The sequence below is a fragment of the Lethenteron reissneri genome, chromosome 69, assembly GCF_015708825.2.
Source record: "Lethenteron reissneri isolate LAM-NWPU_2019-01 chromosome 69, ASM1570882v1, whole genome shotgun sequence".
NCBI classification, from domain to species: domain Eukaryota; kingdom Metazoa; phylum Chordata; class Hyperoartia; order Petromyzontiformes; family Petromyzontidae; genus Lethenteron; species Lethenteron reissneri.
The window spans coordinates 2920633-2942414 of record NC_083847.1 but is presented as its reverse complement, the minus strand read 5'-3'; the positions used below and the strand labels follow the sequence as shown (position 1 = coordinate 2942414).

The 21782-nt window shown below is 53.3% G+C and overlaps 2 protein-coding genes across 3 annotated transcripts in view; both read left to right on the top strand.

Annotated features, from left to right (window-relative positions):
* LOC133360786 (charged multivesicular body protein 1B1) overlaps positions 1 to 21782 on the top strand; it is a 406386-nt gene that overhangs the window by 83880 nt on the left and 300724 nt on the right. The window lies entirely within an intron of this gene.
* Positions 15411 to 17145, top strand: LOC133360784 (uncharacterized). The gene is made up of 3 exons (XM_061579660.1): positions 15411 to 15968; positions 16224 to 16397; positions 17008 to 17145. Exons 1-2 carry the CDS (start codon positions 15492 to 15494, stop codon positions 16383 to 16385), a joined length of 639 nt encoding a protein of 212 aa, XP_061435644.1. The 5' UTR covers positions 15411 to 15491; the 3' UTR covers positions 16386 to 16397; positions 17008 to 17145.

Here is a 21782-nt window from a genome sequence, read left to right as displayed (position 1 = left end):
GGATGCATACAAATCGGAGGTGTCGCACCGGTGTCAATATGGTGCGACAAAAGCGACGTGCGGCCGAGATCCAAATCATTTTTACTGAAAACGTCAGTATCTTGTACTATCAACGAACGCAAAGCGGACCTCTGCGCGTTCGATAAAGATTAATTTTCTCCGCACAAGTCCGCGATCCACCGTTCCTGTGAACGATCACGTGGCGGTCCATCGGTGTGTGTTTTAATATGCGGTTTTCCGTCAAAAGTGGCGAAATCGGTAGTGGCGTGAGCCAAAACCGATCCAGCCGGGATAACGACCTGGTCCAAGCCCCCATTTAACACCTGTATGAACGGGGCCTGACCCGGCCGTATGATCGTTTGGGCCGCCACCAAGGAAAAGGATTTAGACACCGAATTCGACGGGGATAATAACACACCCTTCGTACCATCCTTAACCTCAAGAGGTGTACGGTAACGCAATGGGATAAGCATTTGTGAGCCCGATGGAACTTCTACTGTGGCAGCGACCATGGCGTTAACAGTGTTACCCGGCGGCGAACGGGCCAGCAGGGAAGGCAGGAATGACATCCTACGACCCCCCGGCATTTCTAAACAATTCTGATCGACCAGTATCTTAAGCGGCATGCGGCGCAAAAAATCAGTACCTAATAGGCATGAGACGGCCAGTGAGGGCGAAATCAACACCGATCCTTCGGCGGTAATATTACCAATAGCAATTCGCACAACAACTTGACCGAAAATGCCCATGCTACCCCCATTCGCGGCCACACACGCGTCATTAACCCGGCGGATTCGCGACATGGGAATAGACAAAAGATGAAAAGTAACATCTGAAATGATGGTGGCAGATGCGCCAGTGTCCACCAAAATCCAGACGTCGATGCCGTCGATGGTACCCCGTACCGTCGACGAACCCGACGCCGCAGCCACAACCCTACGAGCCAATTTTTTCCATTGTGTGGTAGAGCGTGGTAATGACGCCGAAGAATCACAATTATCATTGGAAATGCAACTATGTGTGCGAGTGGATGAATGATGTGACACGACCTGCCGGGTGTCCGATTTGCGCCGACTCGCCCGAGGGTGTCGCGGCTCCACGCCCGGTGGAGGAGAGATGGAGGCCCACTCGGCGGAAGCGGTGAAGGCAGAGGTCGGCAGCGGCAGTCGCGGGCAAAATGGCCTCGTCGGCCACACTTGAAGCACATGGCCGTCATCGGCCGGTGGTCGGTTGACCCGGCCCCCGCACGTGGTCGGTTTGCTTAGTCACCACTGCAGTCACTCAGCCGTCGTCTTGGGATCCAGTGTGGAACAGCAGCCACCATTTCGTCGTCGCCGGAGTTTCGTCAGAGCAATGGACGACCCGTCGTGGAGACCACCCTAAAGGTGGTCCGTCGATTTCGGGTTTTCCCGTCCATGCCGCCATTTGATCCCAGCGCTTGATGTTAAATTTAGCATCCAAGCAGCGCGCCACCCATCGCGATGTAAGCGGTTCGTGGCCGCATACCGGCAGCGAGATGTTCTTGAGACAGCTCCAGCATACGGAAAAGGATGAGAGGATCGAGGTGATCCGCCGTCGTGTCGGGGTAAGAAGCCATGGCCAACGCCACCAGTGTCCCCCGATAAGCCAAGGGCGACTCCTCCGGTCCTCGACGACGCGACATAAATTTCCACGTGGCCGCCGTCGGCGGATCGTAAAACTCGGCCATTTCTGCAAAAACATCACGAAGCGTCTTCAGAAGACCGCCAGTGAAACATCGTCCAGCAGCGTGGGCAGTGCTTCCAGCGCCTCCGCCTCCGTCCATCGCACGGATCTGAAGGACGACTCAAAGCGCCACGTAAAAGCACTCCAGTCGCCCCCGGCGATAATTCCCTTAATCTGTGGAAGCCGATATCCGTGGTGGCAGGCAGACGCCGCGGGCGTCTCCACTTGCGATTCCCGCGTTCTGCGCGTCTCCGACAAAATGGCGTCTGGCGGCCGCATGGTAGCAGCCTCGCGCAAGATGCCGTCGGAAGGTTCCGTCGCCGCCGCCCCGCCCAAGATGGAGGCCTCCCCCCGTGTGGCAGGAGCAATGGCGGATGTTGTTTCCTGCCGAAGATCCTGGTCCTCGGCGTCGAGCTGAGCCGCAGGCGGCCGACCCAGTCCCGCAGAGGATGCGACCGCCGTCAACAGATTGAGCAGAGTCGCGCGGAGCAACTCGATTTGCTCCGCCATCAGCTGCCATCCTTCATCCGGCCGTGAGGTGGTCGCTTCTTCCTCCCTTGGGCGATGAGCGGTGTCGAGGAGAGCGGCCGTCGGAGGTAGAGGAGCTGTAGCTCCCAGCAGATCGTCGTCGTTCATCTCCACAACTTCCTTCGATGGAGGGTCGGGTGGGTTCTTCTTTCTGAGGTGCTTGGACATCTTGAAGATCGTCCAAACGGTCCCAGAAGAACTTCTGACACCAATGTAATAACACGCTGGAGACGGCTTGTAGAATCGGTCCTTTTATTCACTTTCTTTGCAGTTCACAAACACTCCCCGTTGCTGGCAGGCAACGGGAAGTGGGCAGACAGTCGCCAGAGACCCACCACCACGTGGCACCCAGAGCCCCACTCGCGCGTGGTCTCTCCCTCTCTTAGTTCTGTGTCTGACCCCGTGTCTCTCCTCTCTCCCCTTATTTAATGCCTGGGTCACGTGGTACACTCCAGCCAATCCTCAATAGCCTGCGCCGAATGTTCCAGATCCCCCATCAACACCCGGTACCACGCCCCCGACTTGTCTTCCCATTGGCTGAGGCCAAGACCACCGAAACCAATCACCTAGCTGACATCCCGTGATCACGCCGGGGCCATGCTCCCAGGTTCTCGCCCCATTGGCTGTAAAGCGGGACCGGCCAAGCCGATCACCACGTGAATCTGACATAGGCTCTTATTACACAAGGATCAACAGTGTATGGTGCCAAGGGGGATGACGCGCTGCAAGCCCAGCAGATGAGCTGCGAGCGCTATCTGGCGACGGGACCATCACGCACATCGACGCAGACGGAGCCGGATCCATCATCCCCGCCAGCACGGGCATCGCCGCCAGGAGTGAGCAGCGTGCTGACTCAACAACCACTCCAGCGGTGGAGAGAGACTGACGGCGCAGCCGAGGGCACCGTGTGTTCGACATGCACACACGCCGACCCAGCGCCCCCTGCTGGGGACCTGATGTGTTTTCCGTACAAGGAACTGCACCGCGGAAGCCACTGACAACTCAAACCATACTGCCCGCGATAATTATTTGACCTCGTGGGGAGATCACAGAGCAGCAACCTCGAGGTTGGCGCGCGAGGTGGCTGTGTTAATGTGAGAAATTAAACCTGTTAATGTAAAATCAGAGAGCCGAAAATAACAACTAACATCGGAAGATGGTAGGATGGGAACATCACAGCCAGTTATGATTTAAACTGGTTAATAGCGTCCTTCCAATAATTGCTCAGTTTGCACCCATCTTCTGGGTTAAAATTGTGTCTGTGACTTGAAATTTGGATGGCTTCATGAACGAATCTTTGTTGATAGCCAGTGGGTTTGCAAAGTACCTTAGTCTTAGAGAAATCTATTTCGTGTGTGCCCACCACATTAAAATAATAATCAGCCACGGCCGAGGTATTGGTCCTACCGTGTTTCAGATCTGCCTTATGTTCACGAACACGGTCTGAGACATGTCGCTTAGTTTCCCTAATGTAACTACTTCCGCAGACACAGCTTAATTTGTAAACGCCGGGGTATTGCATGTCATGAATCACATCCTTCACAGATTGGATCAGATCGCGAATTTGATCTACTGTGTTAAATCAAACCTGGATCTTGTGTTTGTTCATGATTTTGGAAATATTTTTGGTGACCCCTGCTATGTATGGCAAGATAATGGTTTTGATTGGATCCTCGGATGGTTCTTTTCCAACAGTTGGGGTGATAGCTTTACGGATTGTGTAGTCTGAATATTTATTCATCTTAAGAGCTTGGTGTGCGTGTTCCAGTTCACTAGCTAGGTGATGATAGTCAGACATACATCAAACTATGGTGTAGAGTTTTGATGAGGGAATTCTTCTGGGAAGGTGGTGGTGGGAGTCAGGTTTTAGATATGCATGCGTATGGGTGGCTTTCCTGTAGACAGTGTCCCATTGAGCCATCTGGTCTCTTTTCGATTAAAACATCCAAGAATGGTAGCTTGCTATCCTTTTCCACCCCCATGGTGAATTTGATGGCTGGGTGTATGGAAATGATGTGGTTGAGGAATTCGTTAAGAGCTGGTCGGCCATTTGGCGAGATGACGAACGTGTAATCTACGTACCTCTTCCACAACCTAACCTATCTACGTGACTTTACCGAAAGACCCAAAGAATATGAATTCCTGCAGTCACAAAAAGTTTAAGTCAAGATTTAATTAATTGATGACACACTAAACATTTATAAGCATCTATGTTACGAATCTACAAACTCACATGAATACTATTGTTTTGAGATATTACATTTAATCACACAATATTGCCCGCGAACATTGATGTCCCATTAGCCAATTTCTAAGCATCTGTTAGCCAAACCTACACACTCGCACGTACACTATTGTTTCGGGACATCTTTTTTAATTGCATTATCTTACCAATGAATTCATTGATGTCCACTTTTTCCACTGGGCACATGTTTCATTTGCGCGCTTACGTATGAATACTGCCAATAATAAGGGCGTTTCCTATTGTCGTGTGTCGCGATACTATGAGGAGTTAGCCTATTGTACTATTGCTCAATTTAACAACGTAACCATTTACGTTTAATTTGACGGATCGATGAGTCGGACATCTGCAGGAGTATTGTTGTGGCTATTCCGATCATAAGTGTGTTCGCATATTAGAGTGTTTTTAGATATCAAAGTTTCTTAACACAGGAGTTTGAGTGGTTCATGTGTAGTGGTGGTATTGACGTGCGCCGGCAGTGATGGATCACGGGGCGCGGGGTTGGGCACGCGATGTGGGCGTGGCATGGACGCGCGCGCCGGTGGTGAGGCGCGCTCACACAAGCTGGGAAAAGAGGATCGTAGCGAGTGCGCAGTGATTGGTCAGATAAGTGGGTACTCTCAGCGACGTCCGCAGGAGGGGTATAAAGGGGGACGCGCGAGAGCACTCGTGGTCAGTGTTAACCAGTTGAAGACCGAAGACGGGGTGGAGGAGGTAGGGGCCCGAGACCCCTAGTCCCGCCGTCCTTGTGGGGACCGGGGCCCTGTGTGGCTCGGAGCCGAGACTGGGGGGACCGTAGTCCGACGCCCGTGTGGGTCGGGACGGTGGTACCCAGAGCCGAGACGGGCACCCCGGCTGGGTGTGTCCCGGAAGGCTACGGGGCGTAAGAGCCCGTGTCAGTACAGCTAACGGAGTAGGGTGTTAGTCATCCGTGTAACTACAAGTTGGTGAAAATAAAGAGTGTTCTACCCGTGAAGTCGTCTCCTGCCGAGTTACTACTTTACAACTGGCGTCAGAAGTAAACCTGTCTTCAAGGAGAATGGACACAAGGAAGACTTCTCGTTCCCACGTGCAAGACCGGGGAGACGACGACGTACCGGTGACACCACCCTCGGGAGGAGAGGACGAGGAGTTGCCGCCGATGCAGCACTTCGCGGAAATGGCCGATGCTCCGCCCGCCTCCGACACCAGCCTGCAGGACGCACACTCCCGCCTGGCGGAGTTGCTGCTCGCCGCCGCTGCGATCTTGGCGGAGATCTCCGTTCCAGCGGCCGGTGGAACGCCTGCGGGGTTGGAAGAGGCGGCGCGGCTGGAGGGTTCCCGCCATAAGGCGTTTCGCGCCAAAAGTTTGGGAGTTGGCACCATTTTTGAGGGTCCGCCTCCGGTTGGCGGGAAACGCGGACACCACGTGGCCAGGGGTCTCCACACAGCGCAGCCCGCGTCATCGGCGAGCGCCGGAGCTCTCCATTTTGCGCCTGCAGAGGGAGCCGACATTTTCTACAACCACAGCGGCGCGCGGGAAAATCGTTCCAACGACGACGACGACGATCGAGTTCTCCAGCAACGATTGCCCGCGCTGTCGGTGTTCAAGGCGGACGGGGGCGACTGGGGAGCCTTCCAGCGACGGTTCATCGCGCATCAAGAAATGTCGGGGTGGTCCGACACCACTGCCCTGCGCGCGCTGCCAGCGATGCTCGACGACGACGCGCTTGCGGCCTTCACGTCTGCCCCGAGGTCGTCCCGCTCAACGCTCCAGGCCGCGCTGCACCTGTTGGCCAAGGTGTTCGGGCCGTCCTCGACCTGTCGCCACCAGTTCTACGATCGGCGGAAGGTGGTTGGAGAAACAACGCTCGCCTATCGCACGGCGCTGCTCGCCCTGGCGGATTCAGCTTTTCCCCGCATGGACAAGGAGGGGAAGGACGCCATGGGGACGGAGCAGCTGCTGGCGCTGGCTCACGGATTGGGAGTTCCCATTAATACGGTGGACGAGATGGACATCTGCTCCCTGGGGATTGCCACGAGTATCCACGCTTACGAGGTCCTACAGCGGAAGCCGACGGTCGTCTGCGCATCGGTGGAGAACGGGGCACCGGCCGCCACGATCATCGGACCTCAGCCTGCTGTGCCTTGGGAGGAGGCCTTCGCTGGTTCGAGACCGGGGGAGTGGAGAACGGGAGGTCGTTCGCCCACACGCTCCTCCCGCAAGCTGGAGCAACCGAAACCTATGACGTCCCTCGTCGTCTGCTACAACTGCGGCCTTCGGGGCCACGTCGCGTCCGGGTGCCAGGCCCCGCGTCAACGCACCGCGGGACCACGTCCGGACGACGACCAGGGACTCAAGACATCCAAACTGAACCCGGCAAGTCGCGGCACCTCACACGTTCGGTCCACACGCACGGCACGTTCGGGTCGCCGCTTAGCGGTGGGGGGACCGTGTATGGGCGCCGGGGGTTCGGTTCGGCGAGAGGGGTCCGCGTACGGCCCAAAGGCAGTCGAATGGTCCGAATTGGCCCACAGGATTGTGGCTGCGTCGGCCGGGTCGTCCGTGGTAACGGGGTACATTGACGGGGTTGAGGTCCGGGTGCTCGTGGACACGGGTGCGTCGGCCACTATTATTTCGGACCTTATTTATAATATTCTTCCCGTACAATGTCGACCACTTCTGCCGGTGGACGTACCATTTTACGCGGCAAACGGGGGATCTTTGGGAATCATCGGCCAGATTCGGGCGAATATTTGTATTGGCGACATTAAATTGGCGGGTCCTATTTTTGTATCATCATCGTTGGCCGTTCCTTGTTTACTAGGCACGGACTTTCTGTCTAAAATGCCCATCAAAATTCTTATAGACCAGGCCTGCATTGAGCTTCCGTCGGGTCGGCGGGTTGAGTTTTTGAAGAGTCCAAATAAGATACGCACGGCTTGTGCGACGGTGCAGGCGCTGGCAACCCGGACTGTAAAGGTGCCCCCGGGATCGCAAATGTTGGTACCCCTTCGGTTGAGAAAACCCCTTGGGGCGGATGTGGGGGCACAGGGAGTTCTATTGGGGCCGTCTAACAGGGCTAAAGGGGACCTCGACTTAGCGGTGGCCCAGACCATGGTGAGGGGGGACAGTGAGCCGTTCGTTGTGGTCCTGAATACGGGGTCGCGGCCGGCCGTGATTACGCAGGGAACGGTGCTGGCTCACGCCGCGCCGCTACCCGTCGAGGAACAGCTCGTTGCTCACGCCGATTCAAATGTCGATACGCATCCCCAAGGTGAGGAAGGGACGGAGTGGTTGGACTCGTTGTGTGCCGGGTCCAGTACCTTGTCCAGTGTGCAGTTGGGTGCATTGAGGGGCTTGCTGCTCGAGTTCGCTGACGTGTTTAGCAGGCACAAGTACGACATTGGCTGCACAGACCTGTTGCGCCACCACATAGAGACTGGGGACGCGGCCCCTATTCGACAGAATCCCTTCCGGCTCAGTCCAGCCGAGAAGGAGCATGTGCAGTCGGCAGTAAATGACATGTTGGCGGCCGACATCATTGCGCCCTCTTCCAGTCCGTGGGGTGCTCCTATCGTCTTGGTTAAAAAACAGGATGGATCCCTGCGGTTCTGTGTCGATTTCCGCCGCCTAAACAAAATATCAATGGCCGATGCGTATCCGCTCCCCAGGATGGATGAGTCGCTGGATGCCTTGGCAGGAGCACAGTTTTTTTCGACGCTCGATTTGCTTTCGGGATTTTGGCAGTTGCCCCTCGATGACGAATCAAAACCTAAAACCGCTTTCCGGACACCGGGAGGCCTATTTGAGTTCAACCGATTGCCCATGGGTTTACATTCCGCTCCTGCCACGTTCCAGAGGCTCATGGAATTGGTTTTGTCAGGCCTTCAATGGGACACCTGTTTGATTTACCTCGATGATATCATCGTTTTCAGCCGAACTTTTGAGGAGCACCTCCAGCGACTGAGGGCAGTGTTTCTCAGGATGCGTTCCGCGAAGCTTAAATTTAAACCGGCTAAATGTTTTCTGCTTCGGGAATCGGTCAGGTATTTGGGCCATATCGTTAGCCGTTCGGGGATCTCGACGGACCCTGCTAAGACGCAATGCGTCGGCTCGTGGCCAACACCGACCTCTGTTACTGAAGTCCGCAGCTTCATAGGATTTGCCTCCTATTACCGTCGTTTTGTCAAACAGTTTGCCACCATAGCCAGGCCCCTGCACGCCTTGACGGCTAAAGGGGTGCAGTTTCACTGGGGGCCGGAGGAGGAGGCCGCGTTCTGCTCCCTTCGTGACGCCTTGGTGCAGGCTCCCCCCTTGTGTTACCCCGATTTCACGCAACCGTTTGTGCTCGACACGGATGCCAGTAACACGGGTATCGGGGGAGTGCTCTCACAGGTGGTCGGGGGGGTCGAACGGGTGGTCGCCTACGGTAGCAGGGTTCTGTCCCCCGCGGAACAACGCTACTGCGTGACACGGCGTGAATTGCTGGCGATTGTGTTTTTTATACAGCAATTCAGGCCGTATCTGTATGGCCGTCACTTTACGGTTCGCACGGACCATGCGGCTCTCCAATACGCTATGCGGGTGGCGCAGCCATCCGGCCAATTGTCCCGATGGTTGGAGGTCCTTCAGGACTACCAATTCACGACGATTTACCGCAAGGGGTTGCGCCACTCGAATGCGGATGCATTGTCACGGTTGCCGACGCGTACGGAATGCGCATGTCAGTTGGGATCGGCGCGGTGTAAACCTTCTGTCGATGTCCCCGCGGAAGTGGTGCTAGCCGTCACGGATACTACGGGGGTCGACGCCCCCACGGGGAGGGACTCGCTGTTAGCATTGCCTCTCATCGAGTGGGGCCGTCTGCAAATGGCCGACAGCTCCCTACTCGCGCTACGTCGGAAGGTTAACGTTCCCGAGGGCGGGGAAACGCGGGTCGGTTCCTGGGTGTGCAGACAGGGCCTCTTGATGAAGTGGGACTCCATGTCCCGGCGTCACATGCTTGTGGTGCCGGTTGCTGTACGGGGTAAGGTCGTCCTGGCTGCCCATGAACGACTCATGCATCTGGGGTTTCACAAAACGCTCGCCCTCATTCAGCGAGACTACTATTGGCCTGGGATGGGCAGTGACGTGGCGAATATTCTTAAGGGGTGTGTAGGGTGCGCTAAAAGAAAACCGCCACCAATAGCGGCTAATCCACCGCTTCAATCCATTCAAGTTTCGCGCACGAACGAATTGGTCGCGCTAGACATCTTGGGGCCCTTTCCCACTACACCTCGGGGAAATAAGTTCCTGCTGGTTGGCGTAGAGTACTTCACCCGCTGGCCCATGGCGTGGCCACTCGCCAACCAGTCGGCTGCGGCAGTGGCGGACGCCTTTGTCCAAGGTTACGTTTTGGACAAAGGCGCCCCCGAACGCTTGCTGACGGATCAAGGGAAAAACTTTTCGAGTGTTTTGTTGCGCGAGGTGTGCGACCTGTTGGGTACAAAGAAAGTACGTACCTCCCCGTACCACCCGCAGACTGACGGTATGGTTGAACGTCTGAACAGGACGATTACGTCTATGCTGTGCCAACAGGTATGCGACGACCAGGTGGATTGGGACTTACAGGTACCGGGGGTACTAGCGGCCTATCGGATGGCACCCCATGCGGCGACGGGGTTTTCTCCATTTTTTCTGATGTATGGGCGGGAGGCTGATCCGGCCATGGACGTCCAACTGGGGATTTCACAGCCACGTGCAAATTCTAAATTGGCAGACCACATTAAGTTTAACATCGCCAAATTGGCTGAGGCGCGAGAGGCTGCGAGACTGAATTCACGCTCTCGGCAGATCGCGAACGAGCGATTGCATGAACGGAAGGTGCATACGCACAATTGGGAACCGGGCGATAAGGCCTGGCTGCATTGTCCACACGCACCGTTGGCTACGTCCCCCAAACTGTTGAAACCATGGAGGGGACCGGTGGAAATTGTGCGGGTTGCACGACCCCAGAGTATACAAATTAAATGGGGAAAACGCCGTTGGTACGTGCACCCCTCCCGACTGAAACCCTACGCGGCGCCGCGTGACCCCGGGTTGTGCCGTGACGACCGAGCGTGTGATGTGACCGTCGACTCGGGGAGGGATGTGTCGCAGGCTGATCCTCACGTGTCTCCACCTGACCCACCCCCAGGTGTCTCGGACCTGACGGCTGTTGACCGTCGGGAACCGGAACCCCGCGGCTCGCGCGGAGCCCTGATGCCTGGCCCATGCCTTCCTGAACTGCCGGCGCCGCCGGATGGCCAACTGCGTCCTGTGCCGTACGACGGTCCGGCAAGGCGGACTCGGGCAAGGACGCAACACTTTTCATGAAAAAAAAAAAAGAAATTTTTTTTTTCTTTTTTTGTTAAAGCCCGACTTCGTTGCCGGCTTCCCCCTCTGCCGGGGTAATGTCCCGTTCAAGGGACGCTCGGACATTGGGACGCTGCATGAGTCGGAGAGAAAAGAAGAGAAAATGATTAAATAAATTTTTTTTTATTGTTACTCTTTCCGCATACACAGTATCGTTGCCACTCGCCGGATTGTGCATGTTGTTCTTGTTGCGGGTGTGGCGGTTGCTGGGTTTTGCGGATTGCGGTGTTCATGTTGTGTTGTTAGGGTTTGTGTTATGTTACGGGGCACACATGGGAGTGAAGGGGTGTTGTATGTTTTATTAGCAGCCGGGTCGGCTGCGAGCTATGTGGTAGGGGGTGATGTAGTGGTGGTATTGACGTGCGCCGGCAGTGATGGATCACGGGGCGCGGGGTTGGGCACGCGATGTGGGCGTGGCATGGACGCGCGCGCCGGTGGTGAGGCGCGCTCACACAAGCTGGGAAAAGAGGATCGTAGCGAGTGCGCAGTGATTGGTCAGATAAGTGGGTACTCTCAGCGACGTCCGCAGGAGGGGTATAAAGGGGGACGCGCGAGAGCACTCGTGGTCAGTGTTAACCAGTTGAAGACCGAAGACGGGGTGGAGGAGGTAGGGGCCCGAGACCCCTAGTCCCGCCGTCCTTGTGGGGACCGGGGCCCTGTGTGGCTCGGAGCCGAGACTGGGGGGACCGTAGTCCGACGCCCGTGTGGGTCGGGACGGTGGTACCCAGAGCCGAGACGGGCACCCCGGCTGGGTGTGTCCCGGAAGGCTACGGGGCGTAAGAGCCCGTGTCAGTACAGCTGAGTGGGTGTTGGTCACCCGTGTAGCTGAGTGGGTGTTAGTCACCCGTGTAGCTGAGTGGGTGTTGGTCACCCGTGTAGCTGAGTGGGTGTTAGTCACCCGTGTAGCTGAGTGGGTGTTGGTCACCCGTGTAGCTGAGTGGGTGTTAGTCACCCGTGTAGCTGAGTGGGTGTTGGTCACCCGTGTAGCTGAGTGGGTGTTGGTCACCCGTGTAGCTAAGTGGGTGTTGGTCACCCGTGTAACGAAGTTGTAGCTGAGTGGGTGTCCGTCACCCGTGTAGCTAAGTGGGTGTTGGTCACCCGTGTAACGGAGTAGGGTGTTAGTCATCCGTGTAACTACAAGTTGGTGAAAATAAAGAGTGTGCTACCCGTGAAGTCGTCTCCTGCCGAGTTACTACTTTACACATGCATAATAATCTTAATTCTAAGAACTGTATCCTGCGGCGAGATCTGAATCTTGAGACCGGAAGCAATTAGACTAAAATCATAACCAATAAAAGTTAAAGCGAGAATCATTGTATGATCACGACTGGTAATACACCCCTAGACAACGAAGCCGAGCATCACATCACACACACACATCAATCACAGATAACCACACACAGAATACACCCCTAGACAACGAAGCCGTGCATCACATCACACACACACACATCAATCACAGATAACCACACAGAATACACCCCTAGACAACGAAACCGAGCATCACATCACACACACACATCAATCACAGATAACCGAACACAGAATACACGCCGAGACAACGAAGCCGAGCATCACATCACACACACACATCAATCACAGATAACCACACACAGAATACACCCCGAGACAACGAAGCCGTGCATCACATCACACACACACATCAATCACAGATAACCACACACAGAATACACCCCTAGACAACGAAGCCGAGCATCACATCACACACACACATCAATCACAGATAACCACACACAGAATACATCCCTAGACAACGAAGCCGAGCATCACATCTCACACACACACACACATCAATCACAGATAACCACACACAGAATAAACCCCTAGACAACGAAGCCGAGCCAAGAATAATAATACACGTAACTACACGCACACCTATTGATGATAATACAAACTAACACCCCCACGTTCATAATACTCCTACACACACATAGATCATATACATACATTTCCACGTAATACTTTATACACATTTAATCACACATACGATTGATAATATTACACTTACACTCAATTAACATGAAAACATACACATACGTTGAATTATTGTATTAATGTTTACCTAATTTGCATAATTATATACATTTGCATAATTTAATACATTTGCATATTTTCATAAAATAGCTTATTTTACATTTATATATTTTTTCAAAACACATTACATACAACAACGGGCACTCGGCCAAATCATGCAGACACCTCATCATCAAAGCCCTCATCACCATCATCACTGGCACCCCACTCGATCGCGGCAATCCTGTGCAACACCACAGGACAAAATTAGCCAACATCTAAAACTAAATGGAAATGGTTAGCGAGAAGGGTTGTAGCAGCAGCCAAAAGGATGTCCGTGTTAGCAGGAGCGGTAGGAGCAAATCTTGTTAGGGTGTTAGTGGAAACAGGAGCCTCGGTCAGCATCATATCTACTCTCGTGTTTGAAATGTTTCCATCGGCAGGTCGTCGCTTCGAGCTGGTGTACAACAAATTTGTCGCAGCAAACGGCGATAGCTTGGGAATCATTGGCAAAGTAAAAACAGGGTTGTATCGTGACACCGTCAGGAGAGCGAATGCTTTTTTGTGACCAGACACAGAAACCAGCACAGGGAAAAACGTGTGTGCCTGTACAAATGGAGCAGCTCGATGTAAACCAGGACTCCCTGAATCACCAGGACGAGTGACGCCGATAAATGCAACAATCGATAACGAGAACAAGCCGCTCACAGATCATGATCACGGGCTGATACAGACCGAATGGATCCGCTTACAAAAGGAGGACGACTCACTGGAGTCCCTTGCCGCACAGGTGGCCGAATCAGCCAAGGATATACAGCCAGGAGCGCCATTTGCAAAATGGCGAGTATTGTTGATGAAATGGGACCCTAAACTGCAGCGTTGCTGCGTGATGGAACATCCACGGATAGAACTTCACGACGAGCCGCTACCACCCGAAATATGGCTTGGCCATTTTTGTGAAGAACCCGATCGCAGAGTTATACTGTATGCCTTCCCACCAACTGCAAGAGAAGCCACTTACACCATTAGTACCAAGATAGGGGAGCTGCACATCACCCACGTGTACAAAGTCCCTATTTCAAAATGGCCAAAGCCAGCGCTCCCAAATGCACCAATCCAGTGGCGGCTCCTGCAAAATCTCTCAGGGGGGCCAATGTCTGGATGATTGATAAGGATAAGGTCCACCCATGCAATGGATAAATTAACAGCTTAAGCATGTAAAGGCAACTTCACTTCTTTAATATTAATGAAAAATAAAGTTACTCTTACAATACATCTTGTTTGTTTCTATACTCACTATTAAAAGAAACCACTCAAGTTTATTTTATTAAAGATTCCACTAGGTGGCGATAAATTATACTGTTGGATGAAACGTGCTTACGTATGATGACGTTAGCACGTATGATGACGTAAGCACGTTAGTGCATGCCCTCCCGGAAGCCATAGAGAATGCATTGGAGCGCCCCCGTTCGAAAAAAAAACATCTTTGAATGTAAGTCTATGGGGCCACTCGGGGCGATTCTCAGCCGGAGTGAAATAGCCCAAAAAGAGGCAGTACTCCACAGAACGTGACATGACGCTGATTGGACTATATCCAGAGGCACAGTGACGGCTAGCGTGACTCTGTGGTTCAATGACATTGGTGGTGCGTCGCCCAATCGCCCTAATGAAGAAACCGCCCCTGCACCAATCCCAGCCCCTTACGTTGGCGATTTTAACAGCCACCATACTATGTGGGGCTATACGAAGACCTCACCGACTGAATGGCCGCCGAAGATCTGCACCTGGTTTATGATCCTAAGCAGCGAGCCACTTTACACTCGCCTAGCGAGCAACGCGATTGCAACACGGACCTCACCGTCGTTTCCGAAGATCAAAGCGGGAGCACACATTTATGTAAATACTTGCAAGCTTACAATGTTGAGTCCATAGGAAGTGTCGAGTCTATGGATAGTGTTGAATCTATCGACAGTGCTGCTCAACGTGCAGGGGAAGTTGATTACAGAGGAGGGGTGCAAAAAAGGAGAAGGAGCAGAATCGGAATTGGGCACAGGGAGGAAGGACACACAAAGAGAGATAATATTTGGAACGAAGAGGAGGAGAGAAGGAAACGTGGAAGGAGATGAGAGGCGAGATGATGATGTGGGGCAAGAATCATGTTCCCTCCGTCACTCCCTCCCACCTTTTTTTCGATCAGAAGAAACAAAATAATTGTTTGGTGAATCGGCACTTTGCTTCATTCATCATGTCGCTTTTTGTTGTTTTGTTGTACATTTTTGCCTTTTTGTGGCCTCTTTTTTACACCACAAATCGAGCATATTTGCACATTTTCCCATGTAACATGTAACGCCACACTCCCCTCAGTGAGCATCCACTGTGAAGTAATAAGCCTGCAAAGCAATCCCCCCTCCCTCCCTCTCTCCAGACCCTTTCCACGTAACCTCAGAAGAGGAACTAAATAGCCGTACGGGGGTGCCCCCCCAATGATTCGAACCGCTATTAAAGAGCTCGCACCAACGGGAAGCGGTCCATCATAATCCCTCTTGGTGGCTCGCCATCACCATCATTAGCAGAATAAGTAGCAGCATCATCATCACGATCACCACCATGATCACCACGGCAAAACAGCGCCACCAGCCCGGGGTGCACCCGCACCGAAATAGCTTTTGGGAGTCTGTAGCAAAAAGCATTCCTCTAAGTAACGGCTTGGCCGCTCTGCTCATCACCGGACTCCAAGAGCTCTTCAACCACATCACCGACTGCCCCTGCAACTTTGGCGTGGCGTTCGGCTGGCTCACGCTCCTGGGCCCCGTCGTCATCATGGTCGTGTCCCTCGCCACCCCCGTCTGGAAGGCGTGCGGAGCTCAGCGGGACCACGCCGCGGGGACGCGTCTCGCGCGCTACGTCGTGCTCACGTTCGTGGCCTCCGTGGTGTGGCTCTGCGTGGCGCTGCTGAACTCCAAAGCCGTGTGCTGCATCCGAGGCGGCTACCCCGGAGACTCGCCGTGTCTCCACAGCATAGCAAACTACGAGAAGGGCATACCTGGCGTGGTGCAAAACGAGGAGTGCATTTCCGACTCTCGGGTACGGTGAACCTCAACGCACCTCCTCCATTCCTATCATTGACTCCCCGCTCCAACTGAGATATCACTGCAGTGTCTGTGCATCAACCTGCGTGCTTGTTTGTGTGCGTGCATCACCTCTGTCTGTCCACGTGTACCTCTCTGTCTATCCGTGCTGTCTGTGCGCCATGAGGGATGGGCCACCATGACCCTCATGCTTGTGCGGTGGTGGAGAAGTGAATTCACGGTTTGTGATCTCGGCCTGGTTGTCCCACAGCTCGCTGGAGTGATCGTGATGATGGTGGGAGGAGCCACCTCCGCCATCATCCTTGGGGTCGTTCACGTCAAATACGGACGTCTAGGAGACAACGGGAATGGAGACTGGACCTTAGAGACACTGAATCAATCGAGGAATCAGGGACATCACAGCGAGCACTGAGGGTTTGTCACGGTACGTTTGGAGCTCTGCAGTGGCGAGATGTCATCTTGCTCGCATGGTATGAAGGATGTCGTGGGTTCGATCCCGACCCTGACGCCTGCTGCATATTTGAAGTTTGCATCTCTCTCCCCGTGGTCGCGTTACTTTTTTCTCCGGATCTCCGGTTTTTTCCTCCACATTTAGAAACATGCGTTTAGAGTATTTGACTGATATAAATTTACACGTGGAAAGCCACTTCGAAGAGCTATTATTGAAGACCACGTTGCTTCTGAAAAAATAGCGAAAATCTCAGTGGACCTGGTAAATACATAGTTTAGTTTTAACTTTTAAAAATTCATGGCGGATGTTCTTATCAGCCCTTTGACCCACAAACCTCCTCCGCTGAATACACAGCAGTGAGTTATTGTAATCAGCAATGTAGTGGTTAAACGGGTGAGTAGGTCGGTGGCTGGGTGAGTTTGTAGGTAGTCGGGTGGCTTAGGTTGTGGTCTGCGGTTTTTCTGCTGAGTTTTGTTTGGCACGACATCCAAAATATTCTCCGCGTACTGGAAACTTCTTACGGGACTGGGTTGAGCTATTTACTCTGTCCCTCGATGATGTTGGCGATGATCATTTGTTGCAGACTGCTTGGCTCGGCAAAACATCGGCGGTGGCCGAGCTACGGAAGAATGAAACGCAAGTGCAGGCCAATAGGATGCACACAGAGTATCGGGTACCGCAGGTGAAACAAATTGTGGTGATAAATTCCTTGATAAGAAGCAAAAATTGGTAATATATAAGATGAGTTTTTAAATACTGAAATCAACAACAAAATATTACAACACATTGCCAAACCAAATCTAACAAAATGCCAAGGAACAACCCAACAAACTAAAATCCCACAACTCAACAACCTTAAAATGAAGAAGATAATGAATAAATAAAAAAATACACATTGAACAAGATGATGAAAATGAAAATAAAACCAACTTGAAGTGTACGAGATTGTGTGACGCTGTTATTGTGCGTATGGGGAGGGGAGGGGTCAGCGGGGGTGGGGGAAGAGGTGGGGGGAGGAGGGCAAGGTGGAGAAGGTGGGGAAGGCAGAGGAGGAGGGGGAGGAAGTGAAATTGGTGCTGCCCAGCTCCTGGTATCCCACTTCCCGTCCACGTGCGTCCAGGGAGATTAGGACACGCACCTTCTCTGAGCGCGGCACGCGATATAAGGGGAGTGCAGTGGTTAGGGTGGAGGGATGCAGGCTTGAGTGAGTGTTTGGAAGGGTGGGTGATTGAGTGAATGAGTAGGTGGGTGGGTGAGTGGGGGAATTAATGAGTGGGTCTTTAAATGAGTCGTTGAGTGAGTGAATGAGCAGTTGCTTGAGTGAGTCGGTAAGTGAATGAGTAGGTGAGTGAATGAGTAGGTGAGTGAATGAGTGGTTGGGTGAGTGGCTTAGTGAAGGACTGGTTGGGTGAGTGGGTGTGTGAGAGTGGAAATCAGGGGTGGAGCGGTTAGCCCTGCACTGCTCTACGAACCAGGCAGAGACCCGAGTTTGATTCCCACTCACGGCCACCAACACCATTGACAGCAGCGAATATCTAAAAAAAACGGCATCTGGGCCTCCTTACCCTAGGTTGAGTCAGCCTCAAATGAGTACCTGGTGCGGTGTGTAATACAAGCAGTCATCGGCTTACGAACACCCGACTTACAAACACTCGTACTTACGAACAGGCCTTCATTAAATATGTATTTATTTTACATTGACTTAAAACGCGACATGGCACTTGAAAATGTAACTGCGGAAATATTTGTTCAGCTGAGCGACCCTCTGCGAGAAGTAATGAGTCAGCCGTCCACTGAGTGTTTGTGAGTGTGACCACGTGTGAGTGTTTGTGAAAGTGAGAGTGTGGGGAGCGGTGGTGTCGTGGTATAGCGGTAAGCGTGCTGCACTACGAAAGCGGCGACCCGAGTTCACTCGTGGCCAACACCAGTGACGATTATCTGAACCGGTTCTAGGCCTCCCTTAGGTCTACTCAGCCTCACATTAGTACCTGGTGCGGTGCTGGCCACCCACCCGCTCGTGTGCCGTGCCCGCCTTCATAGGTGCTTGCTAACAGCACTTGAGTAAGTGGGTGGGTGAGTGATTGAGTCAGTGTTTATGTGGGTGAGCAGGTGAGTGTGCGAGTTAATTAATGAGTATGTGAGTGAGTACCTGTGCAATTGGTTGAGTGAGTTAATTAGTGGGGGAGTGAGTGAGTGAGTGGGTGATTGGCCGGGCGCTGAAGGCAGTAAGCAGCGAGGGTTAGTTGATCACGCACAGATGGATCTAACACAGGGCATCGAGGATGGGCACACGTTTATCAAGAACTGTCGAGTCAGGGTTGAGACTGGATATTCTGATGAAAAGCATTGTGGTCCAGTCGATTCCAGGCTCTGTGTGATATCGTTGTGATGGGTGAACGAATAATTGATCACGAAACCGTGAATTGAAATACCCACGTCTTCAATCATGTCGATCACAGTTACAGCATCAGCGGATGTGAAGCTGTGATCTAGAATATCTAGAGCGACGTTGCAACACTGACATGCTGGTTTAAATTGTGACTGTCGATAATTTCGGCAAGATCACCACAGATGATGTAGCAAGAGCCGAGCGACCCACAGTCTAGCAGGCCGAGTACCCTGGCGTCTACAAACTGAGTTGCCTCTGTGGTAGTAGTTACATTGGAGAAACCAAACGACATGTCTCGGACCGCATCCGTGAGCACAAAACAGACCTGAAACACGGTAGGACCAACACCTTGGCCGTGGCAGATCACTGTTACAATTCAGTAGGCTCACATTACGTTGACTTTTTTAAGACGGAGGTTCTCTGCAAGCCATCCGGCTACCATGAGAGATTCGTCCATTCGATCTTCGCTTCGGGGTGGACTCATTGACAAACTAATTTTTCTTCTCCAGCAGCTGACCCAGCATACCCCCCCCCTCTTTCTCTCTATGTAAGGCCTCGACACAGAGGCATTGGGTCTCTGTGTGTCTATGTTGTGTCTGTGTGTCTCTGTTGTCTCTCTCTCTCTGCTTGTGTGTCTGTCTGTCTCCGTGTCTGTATTTTGTCTCTCTCTCAAATTTAGTTCCACCTGATGACGGTTGCTTGTGTTGCAATCGAAACGTCGTATTCTAGTATTTAATTTATTTTCTTTCTACGTGACTTTACCGAAAGAACCAAAGAGTAATGCTTGTCAATGTCATTGTGAGTGGACGTCAGCCCACAAAGCCACGCAGCCACTTTGCAGTCTCTTCCTCCAGCACTGCAGTGTGCCCGGCACGCCCTGAAGGACTTCACAGCCAGAGACGACGGTGCACCACGCTCTCCTGCTCCCCTCATTCGCACAGCGAGCTGTCACGCAGTAGTACGATGCACCAAAACGTTCGGAAGCAGCACACACCCGCTGGTCACAACGGAAGTGGTTCAACTGAACCCACTGGCGCCTTGGGAAGTCGAGGCCAAGCATCTAGACAGACGGATCACTGATGAGGTCCTTGTTTGGCACATCCACGCATCTCCATTCCTTGTCCCAAACAGTATGGGTTTCCCACATACAAAAGTCTTTGGGTTGTAGTAGCGCCTACACTGGGATTTCAGACACGAGAGGAGGCTTGAAGATGTGGAAGTGAAGGGGGAACTCCGGTGCCGCATGTTGCACCTTGTCCAGCATCTTGACCACTGCAGCTTGGCGGCGAATTTTGAGCGGCGAATATTGCAAAGTGGTGGCAGCATTTTCTGCTGTTATTGTATTGTTCTTGCTGGTGTTGTTGCAGTTGTTGCTGTAGCAGACATAATGACGTCTGTGCAGGAGAATATGGCATCTGTGCAGGACCGCCGTGGCCTGCAACCACATTGGGACTCCGCAAACCTCTCCCCAGCGTGCCTGGCAAGACAATGTTGAATAATCCTTGCCAGGACCTTTCCCGGTACTCTGAGGAGGAAGATGCCTCCGTAGTTGTTACAATCTTGCGGTCCTCCTTCTTAAACAGGACCACCAAGGGCGTCATTCAATTCTGCGGAACCTGTCCAGTGGCCCAAACGGTTCTAATCATGTCCTGGAGGGCAGTCTGCAAACAAATTCCAACCTTCCTCAGCAGTTCACTTAGGAGATCGCCTCTGCCCAGCACTTTTCCAGGTCTCAGACTCTGGATCGCCTTCCATACTTCAACAGATGGCACCTCGGATTACTTCTTACAATATTTTAGGTACTGCAGCCCCAGCAAAGGCCACCCCCACCTTGCCCCACATAAAGACAAAGATCCCCCATACAACCTTAACATACTGTTGGGACAAGTGCTTTTAGCGAGCACCAATGAAGGCCAACACGGCACACGAGGGGTGGCTGGCGACTACCACGCCCGGCCGCCTTTGTCTCCCTAGTGGCGATAATTACACACCACACCAGGTATTCATTTGAGGCCGAGTCGACCTAGGGGAGGCCCCGGACCAGTTCAGATAATCGCCGTCACTGGTTTTGGTGATGTGTTGGCTTTGAGCAGGATTCAAACTCGGGTCCCGCAGCGTGACGTGCTCACCGCTGCGACACCGCTCCGTACAGATATTCCCAGATAAAGGTCCCCCGTATAACCCTCAGACTGAAGGACAAGGGCTGTTGTGGCGAGTCGCATCTGTATGACCTCGCCCTCCTGAATGTGGAAGCCAGTTCAGTGTTTTGTACTGAACCAATGGTTGAAGCAAAGGCTGACCCTGCTGCTGATGGGGCACTCAATGTGGAAACCGGTTTAAAGTTCTCAAGATTTATTTCCCACGTTTACAAAACACGCAAAATACAAACATCCCCCGTGCAGCCTTCATGCACTTTACAGGCAATTGCTGCTAAGTGGACAGCAAGCGCCTACGAAGGGCATGCGTAGCGCATCAAGAGCGGGAGAGACAAGGCCGGCTGTGGGAGCGAGCGAGGGAGCGGGGGAAGTCTCAATGTGTTGAGCACCGCTGTCTATGTTCTGCCAGTGTCTGCCAGCAGACATCAGAATGAGACAGGGCGAGACCTGCAGTGGGGCAGTGGTCACTGTGAGGGGGCGTGGCCACTGAGGGGAGTGGCCACTGGGAAGGGGTGTGGTCACCGTGAGGGGGCGTGGTCACCGTGAGGGGCGTGGTCACCGTGAGGGGGCGTGGTCACCGTGAGGGGGGGGGGGTGGCCACTGGGAAGGAGCGTGGCTACGCCAGTCTTAGCAGAGAAGGGGCGTGGCCACTGGGAAGGGGCGTGGCTACGCCAGTCTTAGCAGAGAAGGGGCGTGGCCACCAACCGCTGGGGAGGGGGGGAACGTGGCTCCCAGCCTCTAGGGGGGGCATGGCCCCCCAGCCTCAGGCCATGGCCCCCCAGCCTCAGGCCATGGCCCCCCAGCCTCAGGCCA

Excerpts from the sequence above, each read along its gene's own strand:
- LOC133360784 (XM_061579660.1), top strand. The coding sequence starts at position 15,492 with ATGATCACCACGGCAAAACAGCGCCACCAGCCCGGGGTGCACCCGCAC. Across the intron at positions 15,969-16,223 it reads AGTGCATTTCCGACTCTCGG|CTCGCTGGAGTGATCGTGAT; the intron begins GTACGGTGAACC and ends GTTGTCCCACAG.